The sequence below is a fragment of the Acanthaster planci genome, linkage group LG09 (genome assembly GCF_054643075.1).
Source record: "Acanthaster planci isolate LZ-2023a linkage group LG09, COTS_SCS, whole genome shotgun sequence".
NCBI classification, from domain to species: domain Eukaryota; kingdom Metazoa; phylum Echinodermata; class Asteroidea; order Valvatida; family Acanthasteridae; genus Acanthaster; species Acanthaster planci.
The window spans coordinates 6,685,055-6,711,693 of NC_141785.1; the positions used below are offsets into that span (position 1 = coordinate 6,685,055).

General features: G+C 40.0%; 2 protein-coding genes across 4 annotated transcripts; both read left to right on the forward strand.

Moving 5' to 3' along the window:
* Positions 1-415: 415 nt before the first annotated feature.
* LOC110989066 (histone H4) lies at positions 416-2,555 on the forward strand. The gene is made up of 2 exons (XM_022253172.2): positions 416-761; positions 1,549-2,555. The coding sequence occupies exons 1-2, from the start codon at positions 582-584 to the stop codon at positions 1,678-1,680; spliced, it is 312 nt and encodes a 103-aa protein (XP_022108864.1). The 5' UTR covers positions 416-581; the 3' UTR covers positions 1,681-2,555.
* Positions 2,556-8,281: 5,726 nt separating this feature from the next.
* Positions 8,282-26,362, forward strand: LOC110989089 (long-chain fatty acid transport protein 2-like). 3 transcript variants are annotated; one of them, XM_022253215.2, is made up of 11 exons: positions 8,282-8,535; positions 9,771-9,819; positions 20,804-21,320; positions 21,639-21,878; positions 22,271-22,429; positions 22,683-22,807; positions 22,989-23,183; positions 23,310-23,400; positions 23,710-23,908; positions 24,310-24,407; positions 24,787-26,362. In XM_022253215.2, exons 3-11 carry the CDS (start codon positions 20,840-20,842, stop codon positions 25,092-25,094), a joined length of 1,896 nt encoding a protein of 631 aa, XP_022108907.2. In that variant the 5' UTR covers positions 8,282-8,535; positions 9,771-9,819; positions 20,804-20,839; the 3' UTR covers positions 25,095-26,362. The 3 variants fall into 3 exon arrangements, with proteins under 3 accessions (XP_022108907.2, XP_022108908.2, XP_086997736.1); XM_022253216.2 differs by lacking the exon at positions 8,282-8,535 and adding an exon at positions 8,824-9,216; XM_087141610.1 differs by lacking the exons at positions 8,282-8,535; positions 9,771-9,819 and adding an exon at positions 18,225-18,592.
* Positions 26,363-26,639: the final 277 nt, after the last annotated feature.

A 26,639-nucleotide genomic window follows, 5' to 3' on the forward strand; every position in this document is an offset into this window, starting at 1 on the left:
AATCAGTGAACCCAAATTTGTTTCACGCTATCAGTATATTACGATTCCATAATTTTTCAATCAATTTAAACCGGTTCGTATGGAATCAAGAAAGGAAGTTATATCAGAGTATTCAAGTATACCCTCCCTGGCATGAAAATAGAATGTGCTACATTGCATAGTCCACGTGCTTGCTACAGCTGAAAAATGCATTTAAAATTCCCGCTCCACATTGCAGAACGCCTTCCTGTATAGTCGGCATTGTCACAAGACAATGCAAGCTACAGTACCCCCACTTTTCGTCACGAGCCGAGTTGGGTAAGTCAGTGCTTTTATTTTGTCTTGTGTGTTATGTATTGTGCGTGCTTGCTTAAAAAACGCCAAGCAGATTTTCTGAATTAAGTTGCATCCTCTGTCGATTCCCTTAAAATCGCGGGAAATTGTTTCATTGCTTGTCACTTTACCAACGCCCCTTGCCGGTGTTTGAAATACGTCCGCAATACAAGAATTTAAACAGAACGTCTGCCGCGGATCTAGAGCTGGGTGGACATGTTGTTGCTTTGTTACTAGCTTTGCTGACGCCTTGTGGAGCTGCAAGAATCATGTCTGGTCGAGGAAAAGGAGGGAAGGGACTAGGCAAGGGAGGTGCAAAGAGACATCGTAAAGTCCTTCGAGACAATATTCAAGGAATCACCAAGCCAGCCATCCGTAGATTGGCACGCCGGGGGGGAGTCAAGCGAATTTCAGGTCTAATTTACGAAGAGACAAGAGGTGTGCTCAAGGCAAGTATACAGGAATTACATCTTGCCCTGTTGCCATTAATTTGATTTTTTTTTCTGTAACCCATTTTGACCTTGAAACTCAAAATAAAACCCGCTTGCTTTTACTTACTGCGCAGTATAAATGAAATTTAAGGGTTGGGAATCGAAAACGAATCTTGCACGGATATTAAACTGACTGACCTTCCAATCCCACTAGTAACAGGTATCATTTTCTTACCCCTAGGCTGTAATGTGCTGTTGTAAATCTTAAACTTAACTGCGCTAAAATACTGAGCTTTTACAGTGACAAAGTGACAAATAATTCTCAGGTCAAAATCTTCGTTATGGGCGAAAAAACATCAGTTCTAACGAAAAGAAATAGTTAATTAAGCCCGAGCTTGCACGTGCATGAATAGACAGACGCCATGTTGACGCGTGGAAGTTAGCCACGTCTCCAACCCAAGCCTACAGGTAAGACCTTATCCAACCAAATGGGAGAAATCATCCCAACCAAATTCTCAATCAGTCATTGAATTTTAAACTTTTTGTGTTTTGAAGGAAGTTGTTTTCACTTGCGAACGATCACGGAGAAAACGAAGATTTCTTCCCCAGACTTTTCTTTCACCTATCGATATGAAAAAGCTTCGTATACTAAATTTTCCGATTTCAACATTATTTTACACACAGTGACTTTAATTGCGATATTGCACGATTGTTGAAACTTGGATAGATACACTGAGTAGCGTTAGATGTCGTTTGTAATACTTTTTTGCACAGTCTTATGTGGATACTGTTTTTATTGTCCAAGGTGTTTCTGGAAAACGTAATCCGTGATGCTGTGACCTACTGCGAGCATGCCAAGCGGAAGACTGTCACAGCAATGGATGTGGTATACGCCCTCAAGCGCCAAGGACGGACCTTGTACGGATTTGGCGGGTAACCAACAACAACCGGAGGCATCGTCAGGCACAGATTGTTTGTTTCGCCTTAAAACTCTTACATCTTGTCGCAATCAATTACCTTTCATGATTGACACTTCCTTCAAAAACAGCATTATCTTAAATAGTAGCATACGCCTGCTTTTGTGCGTCATTATTTACTTCCAAACTCCAACAATTTTAAGGGTACCGGCGCTGAATGTACGTTGTTGGATGATGTGTGGGTCTATTGTTGCTGAAAAAATATTTTCTCTGTGACGGTAACCTGTAAAGATCCGTGAAAGATAAACCTCGCAGTTTTCTGTATCTTTACACATTTGTCCTGGCAGGAAACCTACACCAATTCAACTTGTGTAAGTGAATCACTATTCAGATTTGTATTAATGATAAGAAACTGTGCATCACGTCATTATAAAAAAATCTAATGGCTGAGCTGCAGTTATTTTTGTCCAAGTATTACATTATGGTTTTTATATGTGCTTTGTACTTTTCTTGGGGATAACTGCTATTGTATCATTTGATAAAGTTCCTAGAGTAGTGAGTCAGTAACAAAATGTGTATTAAATGAACGATGCCGTTTTCTGAACCACACTGTGTAATTTTGATTATAAACTCCTAGAAAAGACCAACAACCAAAGAAAACAGACCCATGTCGAAGATAATTTCATAAAATATTGCTCTGGATAGCCTGGTTTGATATGTTTATATGGGAACGTTTGATGATTCATTTTATCTTTGGCTTATTCTGCAGCGCAGTGACCTCCATATTTATAGCCAAGTCAGTCTTAACTGAATTAAAATTAATTGAATGATACATACACTTGCGGAAATTGACTGAGAAATGTTTTTTGACCCGAGTCTGAAATCCCTCTTGCTATTTTCCATGGGATTATTTTTTGTTGACATTCAAAAGATGAACCCAAATGAGTGATTTATGATGTCGAATTGAGGGCATAACTGGACTGGTTTAAGTCACTGGTGCGTCACGGTGCTGGTCCCCTTCCTTTTTTTTGATAATGTTTGAATACTAGTTGCTTACATATTTTTATCTTTGTGTGAACCATCATGAAACGTCAGTCCTACAGCTTTGTACTCCTCAGTCTTGGAATTAGGCAACTCAAGTCGGTGGAAAGAGTATTATTAAAAACTTTTTTTGGGGGGGTTACGAATACCATTTAACTTTTATTGATTTATGTAAGGACAAAGACGTGTATATGCACATCTTAATTATGTCGCACTCAAAGGAAACTGGCGCACTCGCGATTCTTACGTGCCAAGTATTTGTTATTCATGCTTTGTTGAAAAGCAGCCAAGGTCGTTCAGTTTTGTCGTTTCATGCGACTGAGACCCACATAGTCAGCAAATTATTCAACTTTTCCTCCAAATTTTGGCATGATTCCCATACAGAGTCCTAAGCTCCGTACACAGCCAAAATTGAGAGTTTTGTTTACTTCCTGACCCAGAGGGATTTTCAGGTGGAGCGAGAAACGGGCAATTTCAGCCTTGGTATACAAAAGTTATGAAACAAACGTCAAGTCAAAGCAGTTGTTGTCACACATCCTATTAGTTATCACAAGCAAAACAAATTCCTGGTGTATTTCTAACGTAAAGAACAAGAAAACAGGTAAAAATGGCAGCCACTCAAACCTTGGGAATTTCACTGATAGGTCTCTATCTTCAATCCTGATTGCCTTAACTTGAAAGTTATAATTAATAAACAAATACATTGTGGTTAATTCACAGCGCAGAAAGACAAATTTAAGGTTCTCGGACGCCATAATTCAGGGTGTTCTTAATATACATGTACATGTATGTATAAAATAAGAGAACCAGAAATGAAAGTACAAGTTTGTGATCTACACATGAAGTCATCTCCTGTGCAGTCCATCAGGTATTTGACAGGAGAGTGCTTTACCACTTTGGCCATAAAATTGGCTCTAACTTCAAATCAAAGAAACATACCGTTAGCCGCCGAGACTTCATAAACGTCATCGTTCCTGTAGAAGTTTCAAAATATTAAAATTCCAATAAACAAAACGAGTTACGAGCATGATTGCACAGAAAGATTTATGGATGTCAGAGGGAATGGTTCAATTACAAAGTTGGGCATGAATAACGGCTGTAAACAGACCAGGTAGACGTAACGAACGTGCGCCGCATGTTTCTATCTGTCCCTTGGGTACTTTCATCAAGAGGTCAGTGAGATTGGGGGAAAGCTTGACGTTGAACTTTAAATAACCTTCAGGGAGTGGTCGTGCTTTTTTTTCTGCATTGCACTCAACTGTTTGCGGTTGATGAGTAACCGCAATAATTTAGTTAAAGTGTTTGGAGAAGATTTGTTCTGCGCAATGTCTTACTCAATCACAAATTGTTATATAAGTTTACTGGGATACTAAGCCGACATTTGGCGGCAAAAGTTTGTTGAAAATAGACAAACTACTGGTGGTTAGGATTGATAGCTGTAACACCAATCTTTTTTATAAAGTTTAAAGATGGATATTGAGTCGGCCGAAAATTTGTCTTGGTTTAACTGAGTAGACTTAAACTGTGACCAGGAAGCTTTTGAGTTATGGAAAACTGTTCTCGAATGTGAATGATTCAAGTTCTCTTTTTTTACGTAATAATTAAAACCTGTTTTAAATATGACACCAGTGAGTTCTTTTCATAAACACCACGTAGTATTTATCCCAAAATTTTACAACTTCTATAATTCCATCCATTTTCCTACTCCCTGGCTTTTTGAAGTAAAGGTGGGTTTATACTTACAGCAAACGCGAAGGCAAAATCGGGACATCAGCTGGGTCAAATACATTTGCTGCAAATTCGCAACAGTTCCAACGAATTTCGCTGCAACCATTTTTGACGTCAAATTTGGTCTACTTTTGTGTTCACCTGAAGCATAATCCGGTCTTAACTCAGCTGTTTACCTCAGTTTTTATCGTGACAAGTCGTCAGATGTCAGTGCCGTGTTGACATGTCTTTTGACACTGATGGATGTCGTGATGTATCAGAAAAGACTTGGCCATAATTTTAGATATACTACAATTTGCCACAGACCACATGAGACGTTACTACGTCGCAACCAGGGATTGATTTGATGGATATCGGAAGCGTGAACATTTGCTAAAAATACAGTCCTTTATTTCGGCAATGAGTGTTTAATAAAGTCCCGGGCGATGTAGGTCACGCAAGGACAGTCTTACCATGGCGTGCCTTGTCAAAGTCTTCACATAATTATTATATTTTACCACTTTCAACATCACCACTGCCATAAGCACAATCGTATTTCTCAAGTCTGATAATCATGAATGTGCATCACATCAAAGACAAGCCGTTGTATACTAGACGAATGAATGTTTCCGTCCCAGTGACCAACCTATAATACAATTATTTTATAATCTTAGCCGTTCAAAAATTCCTAATATGTTTGTATCTATTTGTGTAAGCATAAGTTCCCGCACTATAGTCTTTGGAAAACTACAGTTTGCGCATGTTACCTGCTCTTTGTACACAAACCTTGTCTAGAATGCTTTGCATAATTATGCTCGGACTTACTTTACAGCCACTGTTTCAAGTTCAGGACATGATGTTTTTGGTTATCGCTGTAGGCTTGACGCCCACCATACAATTTGGTCACATGAGTGAGTGACAGACTTACAGAGACATTGTCACTAGAATCATGGCGGGAAATCAGTGCAGTGTTTGGCTGCGCAGGCCCGCTTGAGGTATGATTTAAGACCGGATGAGGACTTTACCGGAACAAGGCTGCCAGTGACGTCTAATAACACGTAAAAGCGAATGAGGACTACTTTGGAACAGGCAAACCAATGACTTCTCGTGTTTGAGGAGAATGGCTGTTTAAGGGAAACAAAACGTGCTGGATTAATATCTGGATGACAGTAAACTGAGTTTTTCAAGGAACAGCAAATATCCCTAGTTACATCACGATTATCAAACGTTGTCTTGCGGGCCATCGGAATAATAGAAATGTGAGCTTACATCTTGAAAACATTTCCCTCACATTGATGTGAAATGTGACGTTTATCTAGTATTCTTAATCCGTTTTCTTACCGGAAGAAAACCCATCCTTGTATTCAGTATAATGGCCCATGCGATGTCATCACGTGGGTTTCGATTTAAGCAAGACTTATTGAAATGTTACGAACAGATGGACTGTCAGATATATATGAAAGAGCATTTTTTCCAAAAGAGTTTTGCTCTGCCAGAACTCCCGCCCAATTTAAAGCACGTTCGTTAATTGTGTTAAAATTAACTTCGCTTTCCCGTGTTAGAGAAAGTGGTTTTGTCACGTGCAAAATCTTCTTTCTCTGAAAATCTCATTTTCATGACGTTCAATGTTGCAGCGGCCAGCCAGGCCCGTTGCCTGACCACGGGGGGGGGTTCGTCAAACCCAAAAGGGGAACTTTTGGCACTGTGAACACATATTTTTATACAAAGGCCTATCATAATGTGCTTTGGAGCACAACATCAACAAGTTCCATGTTTGTCGTGAACCGAAGGATGCATGTAAGACTTGCATAGGTCCCCTACTTCAATTTTCAATATTCACGGCGGATTGTAAATTGGCCTGGTAATGAATTTTCTCTTCAACCTGCACCTTGAATTGGGCGCTGGGTGACGGCGAGCGAATGATATAACCCCCCCCCAGCCTACGGGCCTGTCAGGTCTTGTCTAAGTTTCAATTTTATATTGAAATGAAAACATTTTGATTTCCTTTGGGGCCTTTTGGTTTATGCAGATGATATTTCGATTGAGAAAAACATGTGCATAAAAAATTAACAATGACTGACGTGTCTGAATGACAGTGATGTAAATTTGTGCCGGAAATTGGGGGGGATGGGGAATGGGGATTTGTGTGGGGGGGGGAATGACTTGCTTGGCCATTGAAATTGGACAAGGGGGGTTGGGGAATTTACACTACATAAGGGCAATGTTCATGATGCAGATGTATGTCTGTAATGCTTATTACATCCAAAATCTTACATCAGAGTGGTGTATTATTCCGAAAGTATTAAGTATTAAAAGTCCGAAAAAGTCTTCATAATCCGCTTTATTTTTTACGTTTTTTTTTTTTTTTTTGCTCACCACAAAAAAGTGGAGGGGGGATGATTCAATAGCCCCACCCCCTCAAAAAGTGGGGGAATGTCTACCCCATCCCCGGGATTTACGACCATGCTGAATGACATGCGAAAATAGCTGTAAACAAAATATCAGGAGCCAAGATTTGTTGTCTGTGCTATAGCAAGCATTGTTTTTTTTTTATTCCAGGTATCAGAACACCTGTGTTGGTCCAAATGAGGAAGGTTTGTCTCTTATGGGTTGGTGCTGAACCACTGATAAACTAATGCTCATGTCCCGGTGTGATACATTTAACAAAGTAGTTCCGTCGAGGCTTCCATCGGTGATGTGAAATGCCACTGAGTCAGTTTATCGGCAGTTTGCCAAGCCAGGGAGGGGATTTTTGCTTTTTAGAGCCTGTCTATACATTATCCGAGCCCTTTACATGCCTTTTACTTTCGAGCCAAATGACTAGATGTCCCAAGTTGATTCCGTAATCATTCCGGAACGTAAGGGAAAGTTCACGGTGGGGTCTTGCTTTCATGCCCTGTGTGGGTCCAGCGCGCAACCGTCACACGCAGCTTGCAGCTAGCCTGGGCGTACTCCCCCAAGTACCCAGCAGGCAAAATGAGAAAAACGTGGTCCCCTTCGCTTCTCCCATGTGGGTTAAAGATTTGCGGAAAGCAGGAATCGACCTCTACGCCTATATAGCCAGAGTGTATCACACAACAACATCCCAAAAGATGGAATTTTGATTCGTGCCCTGATTGATTGTGCATGTATTATGGTTAAAACAGACGGTTGGATTGTTCTCAGGATCCAATGTCGTGTGGACAGTGGCAGTGTTCTGGCCCAGTGGAGTTTCGTACAAATTGGGGACAAACGACTAAATAATTAAATCTAATGTGCCTGATTTCATGAAATATGTGAGCAATGTCAACCTACGTTGGGCGATTTGCCACCACATTGGTGTTTAGGAAAATGCGCGTCATTGTAATGATAACAGTATCTCCAATTGAGTCCCATATCAACGGGATAACTATATCGCAAAAGTCACTACTCAGTTCCATAAAGTCAGATAACACAAGTACAGTGTTAATATACCTGCAAAGCAGCTGAGCCAGAAGCTAATTCTTAAACTTCACTTTGCGTAAAGTCTTGCATCATATCAGGCTACCAGGCGCTTTCTATGAGCGTTCTCTTTACACGCAAAATACTTTTCTCTGAAGATTTTTCTGTCTGTGTACACGACTACAAACAAGCATGCACGCTGCAGCCCTAAGTTGAATTATCACAGTGAAAGTATAGCAAGGATATTTCGATTTTTTCACTATTACGGTAAGTACAATCGAGTTCAGTAAATCCTGGGATTTTCTTCCCAACAAGAAACTCGAACCAATTCTCAGAAGTTTTTTTTGTAAAAAAAATAGTTCTTATGCCCAGATTTCCAGCTGCTAACCAGAACCTGCAGCTATGCGTGCACTCCAGAGTGATTTTCTTTTACATGTTCTCTTTCCCCTTCTTTCTTGATTTAGCAACCTCCCAAGAGCCTTGGGGTGCCCTCCGGTTGACTTCACAACGCTGCATGGGTATTGCCAATCCTTCACTCTCCGAGAAGTCGGCAGTATGCCAATTTTGGTGTCTAACTTTGACGTGATTTGCTTACAACCTGACGGTGCCGACCAATCAGAGCCACCCGTCAGATCTTTATATAATTGGACCAGCAAGCATCACACATCATAATTTTGTCAAACATCGAACACAGCCGTCAGTCAAAAGTAAGTACTTTTTGTTTGTTTATCTTCACTGTGTTGCTGAACAGGATCACAATTGTTTCAATTTCCACGAAATGAACTTTCAAACATTTCCGCTTACTTGTTTATATGAATGTATAACCCTCAAGTACCCAAAATAAAATTCACAAGAACTTAACGGGGTATTTCATTATATCTTCATTTCAAGGAATATTACGTCAGATCGGGATGACTGCAAGAAACAAACTAAAATAGATAGCTGTCGTTTATAAACGATATGCATTGTTAAAAGTCGAAGCTCTAAAAGAAATACATCATAGGAAAATCCCTGCTTTGTTCATTTACGTAAGTTCAGCGGATGTGTTGACAGGCAAATACGTGGTACTTTGGAAAGCGAAAATTGTCACAATTCCTGGTAGTGTTATTTGCGTTCGTTCCTGTATCATTGAGAACCAACATAACCCACGCTTCACAAGTGTAGTTTATACGGGTGGAAAGTTGATGACGTTTTAGAGTCCACAATTTAACTATCACCAGGTGGCGTAGGCCTTATAGTCATGAATGCACCTTTTTATGAATTTGAAAAGAAACTGCGCCCACAGTTGAAAATATAAAAGAGATAAAGCATTCACCCCAAGCTCAGAGATAGTTTGGGGACTTCAACAGCCATCGTGAAGCAAGCTTAGAAACCATGTGGAGAGATAGGTCAGTAGTTATGTTACACTTAGTTAAAATATCAACTTAAATTTTGCTGTAAAAATTTTCTTGATATGAAAACCTAGTGCCATGATCACACTTCATTCAGCATTTGGTTTTTAAGGTAATTTCTTTGGCTCCTGCCTCGTACATTTGGAATTGTTCACATAATTACTGCCGTTCTTCAAAATTTGTCCTAATTTTTATTCTAAATTTTTACATTTTGTTGAAAAGCCGTTTTCTGAAGTGTCTCGATCAAAATTTCACTCATTTTCCCATTTGTCAATTGAGAGTTCCCTGCGCTGAAAAACACGTTTACCGTGTCTCGTTTCCAATCAATTATTTTCGCCCTTTCACGTCATATATACGAGTTTTGTCACCATGACCTTGTATTCGAATTTCCTTTCATTTTGCTGTCTAGTCCTGCTCCGACTTCCCCCGGCTTTCGATTCTGAGCCTTAGATCCTATTTCAAATTTGTTTTAATCAACCCATCTAGTAAACTAATGCAACTTCTTTCCATCGGTTAAAGTTTAACGGGTATGTTTTCACTGTTGTCAACAGGTGAATGTTTTCACAAGAACCGCATTGAAGTTTCTCTGTAAAGTCTGTGGTAAGTCTTCCTAATTTTTTCTAATTTCCCCACCTCTTTGAATTTGTCCATTTATCTTGGTCACTGCGACAAGCCATTTATGATTTCAGCTGTAGCTTGCACGAATACTCACAGTATCAACTGACTGCCAGTCAAAATACAACGCAGTCCATTTCTATTTAATGACTTTGGGAAAGCTTTTGGCCATCAATCTTTCATCATCTGTGATTAATCAGCGGGATATTGATACCGAGGCTATTAGATAATTAGCGTGCACTTGTGCACAGATTACAGCGCCTCGACAGCCTGGATTTATGCGCTCCTCTTGCCAACTTGAGTTTCCCATGCAATTTGTTTTGGATTCTATGTGTTATTTACCTCCGCGCCTACAATTATCAAACTTAACAATTTGATATACTTTCTCACGCGATTTTCTGCTGTTATTTTTGACTCCACGCTATATTGAACCCTGTGACCATCCTTTAATTTTCCCCTTCATTTTTGTGAAGAAAATGGGGATTTTTCTAGTGCATCCATGAACGCAGAAAGTTCATAAAAAGTTCAGTGGTTTCCTTTGACCTTGTGGTGACGAATTCCATCACAGGGATGGCACAAAATGACGCAATCGGATGACGGGTTCGAGATGTTCTACAGGGAAATATCAAGGTTAATGTACTTCATTGGTTAAAAGAATAAATGGGTTTCTTTTCCCTTGAACCAAAAAAAAACCAAAAAAAAAGAAAAAGAAAAAAAGAAGAATAAATGGTTAGTAGAGGACAATGAAAATTGGAAGTGGAAAATTATAGAAATGTCAAATTAAAGGCTTTTACTGGAATCATATTTGACATTAATGCAAATTGTGTGCCAGACAGTTTGAGGATTATGTAAGGTTATGTATAGGTCAAATCATGCATCTGGTACGACACAATAAAAACTGTCAGTATGTCACTAAAAATCTTCTGCAATTTTAAATCACACATTGCACTGTGATACTCTTTCCTTTCTTTTTTAATGAGGGTTCCTTTCTTATTTACTTTCGAACGATATTAATTATTTTACATGACAAGATCCTGAAGCTTTAACAACACACAGAGTTGGAATTAAGATTTAGTTTATTGAATTTTATATGTTAAAACTTAATCTTTTTGAGGGTAACCCTTCCAGCGCCAGGCTGATTATTAGTGCCCTCATTTAAAACCACAGTCAACCAAAACCTATAAACAAAAACTTCAAGCAAAAGAAGTAGATAGTAGATAAGAACTACCAAAATGTACATAAAGATTTAAGATGTTTAAGTAAAAGATATAAGAATAAAGTACGAACAAACTAACAGTCTTACAGAGTACTGAATTACAATATAATTAAATGAACCTATCAATATCAGATAAATTCCTTCTACTGACCAGGAAGCAACATTTGAATACAGCAATAAAAGCAATTCCAAACATTCATGTTAAAGGCGATCTTTTTGAAGCGAAGACGGAATTACTCATGGGCAACAGCTTCGCAACATTGCTGGGAGGCTGCTCATGAAAATGGGAGTTCTGTTACTGAAACTGGTCTTAAAAAGTTCACAACGAGGTGTTGGAGTGATATAGTCTTCATGTGGTAGTTTAGGAAGCTCATCTATCATTTGATTACACTGGCAAAAGTCTCCGTCAAAGACATTTAACTTTTCATTACGCGGGATGATTTTGCTTTAAAGTTTAAAAGAAGTTTTCTTTACTTTAAAGTTCATCCGATGTCCTCATTTGCCAAAATCATAACACAGGCATGTTTTATTTTCATTTTTCAATACCCAATGAACAAACTCTCGGTTTGTTACGCCAATTGGAATAACACCTGATGGATATTACAGAGCGCTGACGACGATGATGATCAATCTTGAGCTACATGTAAGAACTTTGCAGACACGTGCGTGAGGTAGAGCATTCTAAAACGTTGGGACTCGTCTGGAGAAATAACCCTGGTATATTAATCACTAGTCGTGCCTTATCAGATCTCAGTTTTTCTCCTAAGTGAGAAGTTTATGCCGTGAGTAAAAATATGTAACTCCTAGCTGTTTCCTCAACCACATTGTCGTGTTCCTCCTTTGCATTTTGCGCATGGTCACGAGAGGACGCTAGTCATAACAATAATTGTGTCATGCGTCACATCCTCCTCAAGTAAACATACTCACCAAAAATGTATTGACAAGATAACAGGCATCATTATTGTTTGTCAACATTGTCAGGAAAATGTCGCAAGCAATAACGACTCAGTCATTTTTTCTGTACTCGAAAGGGAGAGGAAAGAACCGAGAGAAAACATGAAGAAGCGGGGTCATAGAAAGTTGACGGGAAACGAGTTAAGCGGGCCGGCCCAGGCCGCTGGGTATTACAGCTTATCCTTCGAGATATGACTTACAAGTAAGGCAAATGATGCGCTAAGTTAGCAGAACTTGCAGCTCTTGCTGATGGACAAATTTATTGGCAAACGATGCTTGACTTTGAGATAAACTGCCTTGACAAGAACTTGAACTTTTGAATATTAAATTTTCCATGAGACGAATTAAATATAGGAACTTCAGATGGTATTGTTTGGATGATTTGGATGATTTTTTGTCAAATTATAAAACCTTCCTCCAAAAATAGATTTATTATGAAATGAAATTTCAGAATTCCCACCACTACGTCCTTTCAAAGGTCCAAGATGAGACCGAGAGCAAGGCCAATACTGACGAAATTTGTGATTTTTCCAAGGAATTAGCCACCGTTTATCGACCACCCGTGACACGACCACAGTCGCGGTGTGCTCCAGTTTCTAATCGTTTAGCGGTCTACCACAGGATCTCTGCAAGATTACTGTAGATGAGAATGTAAAGTCCATCTGGTATGCCAACCAGTACTTTATCGATCCCACTTGATTGAATGGATCAAACTGTTGAATTCCCTTCAAGTCCAACTGCCCTACCTGCTAGCTAAACTTACATTATCAAGTGATTACGTACTTACACGTTTTGCAAAACCTGGCCCTTAGCCAGTGTACCCATTTTCCTCCTTTCGAAAGTTTTCCCAATCCTCTGACGATCCTTTGAGAATTCCTAGTAATTAGAAAAGGTAGTTCAGTACTAGGTTAACGTCCGTATTCAAGTTCGTCGGCCAGCTCAAGGGAAAAACCAAGCTTCGGTCGTAATTGAGATCTCATATCCCTCCAACCTGTCATCATTTTCTGACTTGTCGATTTTTCAATTCGCTAAAACGGGTCTGACCCCTAGTGCACCCCACGTAACGAGTCGTTGTTTGTTGTAAAAGTGCTCTGTGATAGCTGGCCCCGTCAGCCTGAAGAGAGCGCTCCTCTTATGGTGGCGTACAGGTTGGAGCTAATTCGAAGCCCGTTAATACCCCGTCAACACGAACAAAATAGTTGATTGAAATTTCATCAGTGGCTCGTATATCCAAGATTCTGGAGACTAAGTTCGTCACTTGGCCCTATTCGTCCAATATGTGGATTATCAAGATGCAGAAAACCCACTTTTTTCCTTGCAGGTCTTTCGTAAATTATGCAAGGTTCTTTCACTCCTTTTTATACTTTGTCAGCCAGTCTATTCACTGCAAACGACCTTAACACCAACAGTAAACTAACGTGTTTATTGCACGTATTTACTGTACTTTTGTGAAATTCAGCACGATACTGTTTTAGTTGACAGAAATGTTTCCCAGTGTAAAATTGGACTCCAGTTTGCATATTGCCATGAATGGGGCGTTGTTACTTTGTCAAGTAATTTTACCATTTTATACCCTTTACGTAAACTTTTGACATTATTTTGACAAGTGTCTGATGTGCTGTGTGGGTGTAGTTTTGCATGTAAACGCCAATGATTACATCAAAGGAGTATACATTAATAACGTAAATGAAGTGCAGCCGTGATCAAGATAAATGTATCTGGATACGAGGTAAGGGAGTCGTAACCTTATACATAATTATACTTGAACATAAACGTGTAGAATGAATCCGTAATTGAACGATACACATTATCAACGAAAATGGTTGTTTTTCGTGGCCGCTCTTCATTAATATAACTTAGCCGTGATCAATTACTGTAACTTTTATAGTTAATTACTATCCAATAAAATTGAAACATTGATCAAGTTACTGTCATAAAGGTGTTAATTCAGTTTGGTACCCGCGCTACCAGTAAAGTACTGAAAATTTTACAGTATTCCTTCATAATATTGCTAAAACACCTTCAAAATGGCTTCATGCATTTTATTCAATCCGTAGTCTTCATGAAACTTCCATGAATCGTGAAGAAATATAAATTGAACAAACAAGCATAATTTTCAATAGTATACTCGCATTTTCCAGAACCTGCAAGTTGACCTCACGCAGCTGACATTAGGCTTATACTGTACCAGTAGCCTGCACGGCGCTGTTACATAACAGTAAGATCGTTCCATAAAAAAACTTACTTTTTTTCTATTATTTTCCAAGATAATTGAAGAGAAAACTGTATATTCTAACATTTAAGAGCCAGATGCCGATTCTCTTACGATGACAGTTGTGTCTGTAAATAAATTAATTGATTAATTTCCATTTGCGACACGAAAGTGTTGAAAATCAACAGATCAGGCAGAAAGTGAAAAAGAAGAAAAAAAGTCCTCTAAGAGGTTAAGCTAAATGAATTTCAGAAATAGATCCCCGATGACAGTAACAAGTGGTATTTCCTGCAAATTATGACTAGTGTGAGTTGTATCTCGGTTTTTTGGGGCAAGATTTTTCCCAGGCGATCTATGCGGCTTTTTGCCAAGGAGAGAGTAATACGCACGAACTCATGCACACACGCACGCACGCAAACTACGACAAACAATTGAACAACACTGTACTGTCATGGCATACGATACAGTACTACGGTAAACCACCAAAAACTATGCACAAACGTACTGCTACCCGTGCACATGCGTGGGCACGTCAGCGTGGCCTGCCCAGTCTACGGACCTGTCTTTTATAACACGGTATCACAAGTCCAACGCCTTCACCAAGGCTCGCCATGGCAAAAGAGCCACCGTACTGTCCTGCATGTAATACATGCAAACATGTGCCGGACATTGGTGTGTGTGTATTACGCACTGTTAACGGTATGTTTGAGACACATGACACTTGGAGAAATTCAAACGCAGCTTAGTGGGATATATGACGGGGGCAAAACGGTTCCAAACTCAACACAATCTTGGCTGAAAAAGGGGGATAACTGTTGCTTCCTCTTGACATTGTATACAAAAGTGAGTGTGACAACCGACTAGTGACAGATTATGTCTTAATACCGGTATGGGACGTGGTAAGCCCTCTCAAAGTACAATGATCGAATGTTTGCCCACTAGCCCTATTCTCACTCTCAATAATTCAAATCTCAGCACGTTTATCCTTGGCATGTCTTATTCTTACCCCAGATGTTGCTGGAAAAGTGCCCCAACTGTCAAGATCCTATGTAGGGGCTTTAAATAATTGACAGAATAGTTGTGCATGTACTCCCATTCTGTGGTGGATACGATCCGGATTTTTCCTTCGTACCACTTCACGCAGAGATTAGCAAAACAGGTGTAAACGGTAATGTTCCACGCGTCCCACACGTAGCAGGAATCTTCCATTCATAATTTACAGGTATCTCAATCATATACGGAGGCCCCTACTTTCCACGAGCATTTGCCATTTTGAAGATATTCAGTATTACCAATTGTCGCGGTATGAGACTTAGCTCTGTGACAAATATTTCCCGAATTCATATCCTCAAGAAGATATCCTACTCAAGGCGACGTGTACTGTAATGTTCGGGTTATTTTAATTTCGAATTAACTTTTTGAAAAACCTCCGCGTGGCAAACTTTCTTCCGGAGCACCGACATGAGCATCGATAGCAAGGTGCCTCCACCAATGACAGTGGACACTGATGGCAGTGTGTTCACCATTATTTATCACCACGTGCATGAACAAACGTTGCACTTAATTTGCATGTGATTTTACCTTTAAGCATCTATGCAAACTGCGATGGAATGGACGTAAACTGGGTAAGTACATGATATTGTGCACGCAAGTGTCTAGAGTGAACAACGTGCACCAAGCACACTTAAACGGATCTTGTCTAGCCCGCCGCTTTTCGGACGTATACCCGCTTTTCAAAATTTTTTATGCCATTTTAGTCGCCTGAAAGATTCAGAAATCGCAACCACTGGCCATGGCGAAAACCAACAAATAAAGAAATCATTCACAGCTCTACGCTGCAATTAGCAGAGTATCAACATCTCGGGCAAGTTACGGGTTGTACTTTGAGTTTCTCGCAATGCATATGAAAGCTCTGATTCGAAAATATGTTATTATTATGTCATCCCCGTCAACAAATATTTTAAACTGCCCAACCTTATACAACGAGTGGGCTGGTACTTTCTGTAATGCAATGATCGTTAAAACCGCGTGACCTTAAATGGAAACCAAGTGCCAAGGGCGTTTTGTCACTGCCGGGCTTAGCTTTTGTCAGTCCAAAATTTGTGGTGAAAACATAGTTTAAGCTTATTAATAAACGCATTGACTCCATTTATGTTTACAGCTTACATGCTGCAGTAAGTTATTAACAGAATTTTGAAATCATTTCGACGACCTTTAGCTTAATTTCTAATTTGAGACAGTGACCAACCAAAGAAAGGTAAGTTGAAGAGGTTACTCTATTCACAGCAAAACTTTCTCAATAATTTCTGCCTCCGTTAGACTCCAAAAACATCTCGGCATCGTTATTTGCAAACAGGTTTGCACAATAAAAAGCCTATTGGATAAACAAAATCCTGTGGTGGTAAATATAAGACCGTTGGCACAAAGATGAACGATGGAAGGAATAATGGAAGGTGGAAGCCACTCAATCCTTCATTGTAAACATGAACTTGAACATGACGCCCGACTTAGAATGGAGACTAACCTAAGAAAGTGCTCTGTCATTGATACCAGGGAAAATTCACACCTTCAGGGTCATTCAAGGGACACTTATTTGAAAATAATTGTTATGTGCGTTTCTCATATGGTGTCCTCGAATTCTTTCGATTTTTGAAAATGAGATCATTTCTGGTTAATGCAAGCCGAGCACCTATTGAGTATGTCTCTTCCTCCCTATAGCCACAAACACGCCTTACAGTGACTGCATCTTGTTTTGCCTTTGGAATTCCCAAACTTCAACAGATTCAACCAATAATGAAATACCATGCATGTTCCTTAAGGCTCTATATCCTGCAGGCAGGCCCACATGAAGCCCCCCACTATGAAAACTTCAATTATCACCGCTTTCTGGTCTGGTCCCACCTGGAAAAAAAACTGATTTGCCCTCTAGCGGTCTGCAAAACCAGTCACGAATAGTCAGTGAACTACCATATCCTCGCATATGTACATTTCTATTTGTTATTGATTTGTATTGATGAAGCGTGCGTTAGACCTCAATGAGATCAGCTTGAAAGGTGCCTCTGCGCATGTGCAGAGTTTATACGGCTAATAGCCGAGCAGGTCGAGTTTCCGCCTAGCGAAGAGAAAGGCTATGATTATCTTGGATCAAAACTTTTTTCATTCATCATTTGTCAGCCTATCCGAGTTTAATAATACAAACATTGCGTATCATGAAAATGCCAAGATTTACTTGTTTTATTTGGATCAGTCTATTTCCGTTCTTGTCCACTTATTATGGACATTTGCTTGTACAATGAGGAAGTGTAGAATAATTTCGTAAAAACTTTAGAAAAAACTGATCAGGTTCTCTTACGAGACGCTTGTTCTGCATGGTTAGGAAAGTGTGAAATAAAGTTTTAAATTGAGGCACAATTTGACCCTGTAGTTCCCGCCAAAAGTTGTATAACTTCAAGAAATAAGCGATATACCACAATATGCCTTGGAGGTAATACTCAAGGTGAAGGTCCGTTCCACAGGAGAAAAGTCTACTCGCTGACCATATTTACCATGTGCTCTGGCCACAAGTAATTAGTTTCTTGTGCAGTGGTAATACCATTACCTGTGTCTTGTTTACTGCAGTCGGTCACACAACTTGCACAAGAAAATCCCTCTGAATCAAATTAAGATGTAATTCCGCTGCAGAGTGCAGTACCCCTGGTTGGAACCCTGTGTCCCCTCCTTGCCTTCTGACGCTTTCTTGTTTTCGGATAATTTCAAGTATATACTCTGGCATGACTTAGCCCGATGGTTCGTCAATGAGCGTGGCTTAATGAAACCCAGCCCCTTAAGGGACGGGACCCATCCGTCAGCACGATAGCAGCTGGACTAGAGTCAAGTTTTACTGGCACGCATAGGCCTGTCTCAAGGGGCTATAGGCTAGTTTCCTTGAACTTGAAATTTTTCCGGTAAAAAGGGTAAAACAGAAAATTGGTAATGAAACCCCTGTCGGCGTTGTAGTAAACTTGTGTATGATGCACAACATAGAGATCGATACACAATGTGTACCAAAGTTGTTATGTCCATGGGAACTTAGGAATCAAGTGGGGTGTGCACCCCCACCCATCCATCCGCCGAACCTTATTATACTCCAACCTATACTTAGAAAGCACTAAAGACCGGCGCCGCTGCGGTAAGTACTGAGATGAGAAACTGTCACTGCATCTACGTGAGCGAACTCACGTGCACGTCTGTCTTGTAGGGGAAGCTTCGGCAAGCTTTTCGTCAAAGTCCTTCTCCAGAGACCAACTTGGGGAGATGGTACAAACTACCACTTCACAGAAAGCTTGCCGCCACCCTGATAAGTCGTACAAACCGCTCATCAGTTAAACGATTTCTCGGTAAGCGATACTTTGCCTACTTGTTGAAACAAGTCTTCATTTGTGGTTAAAGGAATCAAGAGTTGAATTTACGGAGTAGACCGACTACACCATGTCACAAATGATTACCATCCTTTTTTTATAACGTCATACTGTTCAAGTCTATTTACAAGTTGGTAAGGGTGATGATGAAATCCTAATCCAAAACGCCCTATCGTGGAAAAAGTAAGGACGGGAGACAGTTTTGAACTCCATAGGCGCTCTTTACTGAATATTAAATGACTGCACATAAATACGGTTACCAAGTCTTATTTTAGTCACAACGTCACTCCTTTTTTACATTATTTGCCTTCCTATGGGAGCTCAATGGATCGCGTCCCATCTTACTGCCATAGGAAAGAGCATGTTTCAGTAAACAAATTATGACATAATTAAGTCTCAGGAAAAGTTACGTAGAATTTATTTTCCTTATCGGCACATATAGATGTAGTGTCTTTTTTATTCTCTTTATTCTGTCCCATCACTCAGTTTGGTTGTAAACGTTTTTCAAGTTCACGTAAGAGGGCATGCTTAAAACCAACTCGACTTCGCCAGTAGCCATCAACTCCTGAGTGTAAATATCAACGTATTGAGTGCTGTCAACAAGCATTACACAGTACAAAGAGGATAGTGGTCTCATCATCCTGTTCTTTTCAGGACTCAGCCAAAACTAGTCTGGTGCCGGCAAACGAATGAGTGATAACGCTACTCAATGTTGCAAAACCAGAATGAGTGAAAACTGTACTCAATGTTAGCGGAACCAGACGGAGATATTTACATAGCTGGTGACCGCGCGACGACCCAGGGAAAGTCAAGAAAAGCATTTCTCTGGAAGACAAATAGCAATGAAAGACCATAAAAGAGGTCAAATTACTCCCTTCAGAGAAAGTACAGACGAATCTAGCCGCTTGTCAGCATTGCGTGCCATTCTTATCAATAATGCCAGATTTTACGGTTGTTCATTCTGAGTCAGTGGGAAATGTCAGACATTTCCGACATGAACTGTTGATTGCAAAGCTGGGTGACAGTGAGAGATTGTCCCTCTGCGGATATCTTCCTTTAGGGTTACTCGTTAAATCAATGTATAAATCAACGACAACCATACAACGGAAAGCGCCGTAGGCTTCTGGCCCCCAGTCAAAAACTGAGGTGCGTGAGCTGTATGCGCAAGCAGTTCATGCCAGAAAAGCCTAGTGAGCAGCGAATTGTCGCAATAAAATTCATAAAGGCATAAAACTTCATAATTACAAGATCTCTGATTCAGCTGGGAATTCAGGTTACTCTAGGTCCAGGTCCAAGTCCGGAGAGACTGGAGACTGTTTCAAAAGCTAGTTGTCTGGTTAACAAAACGAGTGGACAGACAATACGGCCGTTACACAATAGTGCGCCACCAAGAGTTGGAACGCGTTGGCCAATCACAATGCGCAAAATTTGTCGACCCAATGCGCGTTTGCAAAGGGTCGACAATTTTCGCTCGTTATGATTGGCCAACGTGTTGCAAACTCTTGGTGGCGCATTATTGTGAAACGGCCGCATTGTCATGTACATGCTCTCCTCTTCGTGCTAGTCCTTTGATCAATTGTCTAGAAGAAATTGATGTTTTCCCTAACACCATCATCGGGATATCTATCATAACCTATTTATCAACTTAACATTAGACTCCCCTTGATGTTTCAAGCCTTACTTATACGGTAATCGTATCAGCAAATGTGATTTGTGATGGTTGAAATCGTGACAGAAAATTGTCTGATTTCCTATTGCACAGGGCATTGGATACAAATCGGCTTTCTGGCTGATGTGCAGTGGCTAGTGATCCCTCAGACCATAGTAAAGCGGTGCTTTACAGCAACGTAATCATTGACCTAGCACTGCAACTTTTGCCTTCACTTTACTTTGAACTAGGAAACTCTATACGGTAGATGAACTCCAACTATTATAATGCCAACATTGATTTTCGTTCTCTTGCTGTTGTGTCTTGATGAAGTAATTTAGTGTTTCACGTAATCTGGACATGTCCTGCCTCTCGTTTTCTCTCTTCACAGTGTATCTTTGATGTTTTATTTCCTTTTTAATCAGTCCTCCTTTTCGATGAATAGCACTTCTTCGAACTTCCAGCAACATGTGGTCCTGCTTCGCGCGTTGCAATAAAAAGTGAAGGTTTATGTGGTATGTTTTTTCTGTTTACATTTTTAGAGTAAAGCACGTGAGATCTGAAGTCCCTGGAGCAGTATGATGTACGCCATCATTCCTGTCGCCATTTTCCTGCTCTGCATTGGAGCTCTCCTTATCCTTCAAGCCCTGTACCCACGACTCTGTAGCGATCTTGCGTTCATCCTTGACAAAGTCCGTATGGCAAGACACCTACAAGCCTGCGCTAGAAGGGAAATCCCCACAACTATTGTAGATGAGTTGGAGGGTCACGCTCGATCTACTCCTGATAAGACTTTCTTAGTGTACCGCGACGTAAGGTTCACTTACGGGGAGGTCAACCGGCGAGCTAACCAACTGGCACACGCTGCTCATCACCGCGGAGTAAAGCAAGGGGATACGGTAGCGCTGTTGATCCACAACGAACCTGCTTTCATCTGGACGTTGCTTGCCTTTGCTAAGCTCGGAGTGACCTGTGCTCTTCTCAACTACAATCTGAAACCATCTAGTTTGCTTCATTGCTTCGAGGCAAGCCAAGCCAAGCTACTTGTCTTTGGCCCAGGTAAAGTTTTGAATTTTTTTATGTAAAGTACTTTTGTTGTGAACAATCGTCAGTCGCTCGGAGTATATTGAGCAAAGATAACACGCAGTTAAAAGAAAGTGGATAGCACACACCAACACGTTTGACTTTTTCAGTATGTTCCGTTTATTAGGCTAACAGATATCGTCATTCTCAGGACGCCAGCTCTCTGTTTGCTCAGTTAGATGAAATTGTGTAGTTTGTAAGCACCTTAGACCGAATAACGAAAAGGATGAATGACAGGCCATAAGACAAGTACGAGGTAGTATGTTTGAACAATATTTTTTAAAAAAATTGCAGGGGACATCCTGTTAAAGGCAGTGGTTGACATGAAGGGAGAAATGAAGTTCGATAAGGTGTGCATTTGGTCCCTGGAAAAACCTGCTGAGAAGCTGGAAGGAGTGCAGTCTATCGAGCAAATTATAGAGACCAACGTAGAGCTCAAACAGTGCGACATGGAAGCCAACTTCTCGAGGGAGATTCGTAGAGGACAACACTTCAGAGACCCCTTCGTTTACATCTACACTTCTGGAACTACAGGTTCGCCGTAATATTGTAAAAGAGAGGCTTCGCATTTGTAAAATGATCTTGTAAGGTTCCCTCTTTCAGACTGACCATGTGCTAATTCTTTTTTCCAAAAAGAATAATTTATGGGTAAGTCAGTCTCCGTGCGAATCCCCATGGTGCAACGGATTATGGAGCACGTTCAAAGGTTCCGGGTTTAAATTATCCCGGCGGGAATGGTTGTCTTTACTTTTTCTCGTAGGTTAAGTAAATATTGTAATGTCTGTTCTGCTTAATTTTTAATAAGTCATTTATACCATTCATCTATAATTTTGAGTGAAATCGCTATTTTTTAATAAATAATAATTATAACATAAATATCCCCACCTATAAACAAACTTTTTGATTCATTTAATCCACATTATCAGGTCTCCCTAAAGCAAGCAGAATGTCCCATTATAAAATGATGGCGGGAGGACATTTGTTGAATTGTGTCAATATGACCTCAGACGATGTCATGTACGTCACACTACCGCTCTACCACATATCAGCGCTCCTTTTTGGACTCAGCAATGTCATCAGGAACGGTGAGCCTTGCCTTTATAAGACACAAATTTGGGGAGTTTCCTAATACATATTCAGAATTAAGCTTTATACTATGCACGACTTAAATTTACTGGCTGACCGAATAATTAAGTGTGGTTCGTTTCTACTGTTAAAAGAGGACGCTCACATGCTGTCTATGGTTGAGCAAGCTTAAACTTGTGCCTGATTTCATGAGACTCCATTGGATAAATTAAGATCTCGATCTGATCATTGCCCATCTTTATTTCCTATTAGGAGCATCGATGGTACTCAGGTCCAAGTTCTCTGCAACCCATTTCTGGACTGATTGCTGCAAGCATGACGTCACAATTATTATGTACATCGGAGAGCTATTCAGATATCTGCTGGCAAGACCCAAGGTAATGTGCCTTCTGTTGTAAATGGTTTGCACTATAGTTTGTTTCTGTTCCCGTAATCATGACAATTATTATAGAAATATTAGTTTGAATATACAACTATATACTGACTTTTTTCAGCAACTGGCTGAGCTGCCGAAAATTTTCTTCATGTTGTCATTTTCCACTTGGCAATTTGTTGCAGACACCAGAGGAGAAGCTGAACAAAGTTCGTGTGGCCGTCGGTAACGGTTTGGGAGGTGACATTTGGGGAGAAGTGATGCAAAGATATAACATTTCAAGAGTGCTGGAGACGTATGGCGCAACTGAAGCTAACTTCGGCATCATGAATGTGGACAATAAAATTGGATCCGTCGGCTGCTGGCCCCCAATGTTACGGGTGAGACCGTTTTCGAAACTTATATATCTTTGTCACCCAGAAATTTAAACATTCTTCTTCAAAATAATCAGTCCGATAATCTGTCGATTTTAGCAGGGCATTTTGGTTTTAATTTTGTTCTCCTAGATCTTCTGTCCTATTGAGCTGGTCAAATATGACTATGAGTCTGCTCAGCCTGTTCGGGATGAAAATGGCAGATGCATCAAAGTCCCTCCAGGTAAGTTCAAAATGCAGCCAACTTCTACAACAAATACGGTTTAGAATTAATTAATGCAATAGTATTACTTTCGCATTGGGAAACCTTGGTAGCCTTTTGTACTTTCAGAATTTGTAAAGAAAGTACAGAATCAGTAACAAGTGACCAATGTTGGACCAGGGAACAGAAACCTGATGCGAATGGAAAGCATTATAATGTTTGGAGTAACTAGAGCAGACCAAATGAAATTTAATGTCAATGTTTGTGATTCTGCATTTCTATTGAAATATGCCCCGACTTAGTAATTATTTCAGTCTAAACTCTCTCTAGGTGATATCGGTCTTCTGCTGTGTCCGGTCAACAAGACATTTCCCTTGGAGGGTTATGTGGGCGAGGAAGACTTGATGCGGAGGAAGCTAGTCCGGAACGTATTGCGAGAAGGAGACGTGTACTTTAATACCGGGGACCTTTTCGTTCAAGATGAGCATTACAACCTATACTTTAAGGACAGGCTGGGAGACACATTCAGGTCAGAAAACCCTTCCTCGACTAAATCAGGAAAGGCACACTCTTATTAAGTAAGTCGGTTGTGTTATGCATCATGCCGATGCAGTCACCATGTGCCACAAAATACAACAACCGTGCTGAGATCTGAACAAGAAGCTAACAAGCACTAAAATGCGGCAATACCTAAAGAAGTCCACAGAATTCAGCTAAGTCCGAAACGGGAGAAGCTCGAACTGAAAGAAGAACGAACTTTCTTCTTACTTTACTCTCTTCCAGTTATTAAAAGTAGCTAAGCATTTCTTTCGTTTCCAAGTCACGAGTTCTAAGCGGGGTTTTAATAAATGTGTCTTGTTCGAACAGCGGTAGAAATCTGTTGCACAAATTAAACTCTGGTCGACTGACATTTTTTGTTTTAATACGCAGATGGAAAGGGGAGAATGTAGCAACCACAGAAGTTGCCCAGATGTTACAGCAACATGAGGACATCTTTGAAGCCAATGTGTATGGTGTCGCCGTACCAGGTTAGTCGATTACAGAAAGCATCACAGGTTCAAAACATTTTTAGCGGAGGGAGGGGCACGGTATTGCCTTTTTATCTCCCGGTTTCCTGAGAGCAAGATCCGTCCCTATACTTAGCTTCCACCAACAATAAGGAAATCTAAATTGAAGACATTTTTTCGAGCATTTCTGTCCAATGTGAATTATTGTTATTGAGAGGAGCTGTTAGGCACTGGTTAGCTATTGCTTTAAGAAGTAGCTGCAAGCCTGCATGCTGGTCAGCTGGTACCAGTGTAGCTTAGTGGTTAAAGAGTAATTTAAAGAGTATTTGTTGGTCAAAGTGTAGCTGGAAGTCTAATAGTTGCTGGTAGTTTAACGAAAGGGAACCAATGTCGTTCACAGGTCATTACGGCAAAGCTGGAATGGCTGCCCTCCTGCTCAGCCCAAGCACAACCTTTGACCCAGTGGCCACCTTCAACTTTGTGAGATCACGCCTCCCAGACTACGCATGTCCGCGGTTTCTTCGTCTCCCCAGCACTCTAGAGCACACAAGCACCTTCAAACAAACCAAATTCAGGCTCGTTCAAGAGTCCTTTGACCCTAAGCTGGTAAAAGATCCCCTGTTTTTCTTTGATACTGCAAGGAAAGAATACACAAGACTGGACGGGCCAGCTTACCTGAAGATTGTAAATGGGGATGTGCGAATATAAGCAGAAGTTGGAAATAAAATCAAACCCGAAGATTAAGCCAAATACCTCCTCGACTGACTGATCAAGTGAACAAAAACATCAGTCGAACTTTCATGTCATTTTTTACTGATTTATAAAAATTGCAATCCCATTCCTACCAGGATTCGAACCCAGAACCTTTGAGTTAGAAGTCCAACGCGCTAATCCACTGATTCATATGCCAAAGGATTTTTAAAATTTGAATAACTGAAATGGAACAACCCCGAATATAAACGTTTCCGAAAGTTATTTAAAAGGGGAAAGCAACAAGTTGACTCAAATTCCAAAGTTTTTAAAGAGTCAAATGCAGTATTCGTTGCGCACTGGGATTTATCTCCTTGCTGTCGGTCATCTATTCACAATTTCAAGTACACCATCATTAACCTAAGTCTAATTTGCACGTTAAATTCTGTGGAAGTTGTAAAAAATGATCCCCTCTGGGATTCTAACTCGGAACTTTTGAATTAGTTCATTTGAACGTAGTAATTTGTTGGTCCATCGGATTTATTCAACCCTCGGCGCATGTTGTGAAAAAGTATTAAGGAAATAAGAGCAAAGCAGAATTTTATCCTTCAAACTTTTGCACCATAGTTATTTTATTGACTCAAAACTATTTTATATTTCTCGTAATATTTAACACCCGTAATAATTACGCATATGTAATGAAATACGTTTATATTAATTTTTACAAAGTAGTGATTGTAAATAATTGATTATTCCATGGTACATTTTTGTACATCGTTTTGTATGTCTAAATAAAAATAGCAAGTTTTCGTCATGATTATTGAGAATGTTTTACCAGGTTTTGCCTTGAACACCCCATGCACATTTTTATTCTGAACTAAACACTGGCTGTAATGTTTTTGGAGCCTCGAAACAACGTCACTGAGACGCTGTCCTGTACCTGATCACACGTCATCGTCTTGTGCTTACAATCACTGTAAAAGGTTGTTTTGACACGATTGACATAACTGGAACTAAAAATACATCACTAGTATGATGACAGGCCTATTGAATAGTGAGTAACTTTTTACATCGAGACATAATTTTAACGACGGCTTTCCAGTCATCTGCGTGGTAATTTTTAGAATTCTTTCTGTAAACATTGTGCTCAAGATGTCTGAGAAATCGGAGGTTTACGATTATTTCGTTTTGTTCACATTGTGGTCATTGTATTACATTTATATTTCTAATACATAAGATTTTGTGATTTTTACAGGTCCAAATAAACCAACTATTTGTACAATTAATTTTGTATAATATAAAAAAATAAATAAAATGTTTTCCTTTTTCAGTGTACAACTTAGAATTGCAGGTTTGAGGAGTACATCAACAATTGGGAGACTAACATTTTTACAAGGTTTACAAAATTGTGCCATCTCAAAATATGAATGTTTTGCTTTATGCTTAGAGCAAGGACACAAATATAAGGAATTTTTACGGTCGGATAAGAGAATAGTGGCCATGAGAGTTATGGGAGCTATGTTTTGAGCGGTTAATGAAGCACCTCCTGCAATTTTGCCAAAT

What these genes read in the sequence shown, in the direction of transcription:
- LOC110989066 (XM_022253172.2), top strand. Translation starts at nt 582, where the DNA reads ATGTCTGGTCGAGGAAAAGGAGGGAAGGGACTAGGCAAGGGAGGTGCA. An exon ending in AGACAAGAGGTGTGCTCAAG is followed by an intron (nt 762 to 1,548) that starts GCAAGTATACAG and finishes TTATTGTCCAAG; the next exon opens with GTGTTTCTGGAAAACGTAAT.
- LOC110989089 (XM_022253215.2), top strand. Translation starts at nt 20,840, where the DNA reads ATGATGTACGCCATCATTCCTGTCGCCATTTTCCTGCTCTGCATTGGA. An exon ending in AGGCTGGGAGACACATTCAG is followed by an intron (nt 23,909 to 24,309) that starts GTCAGAAAACCC and finishes TTTAATACGCAG; the next exon opens with ATGGAAAGGGGAGAATGTAG. An exon ending in GTATGGTGTCGCCGTACCAG is followed by an intron (nt 24,408 to 24,786) that starts GTTAGTCGATTA and finishes TGTCGTTCACAG; the next exon opens with GTCATTACGGCAAAGCTGGA.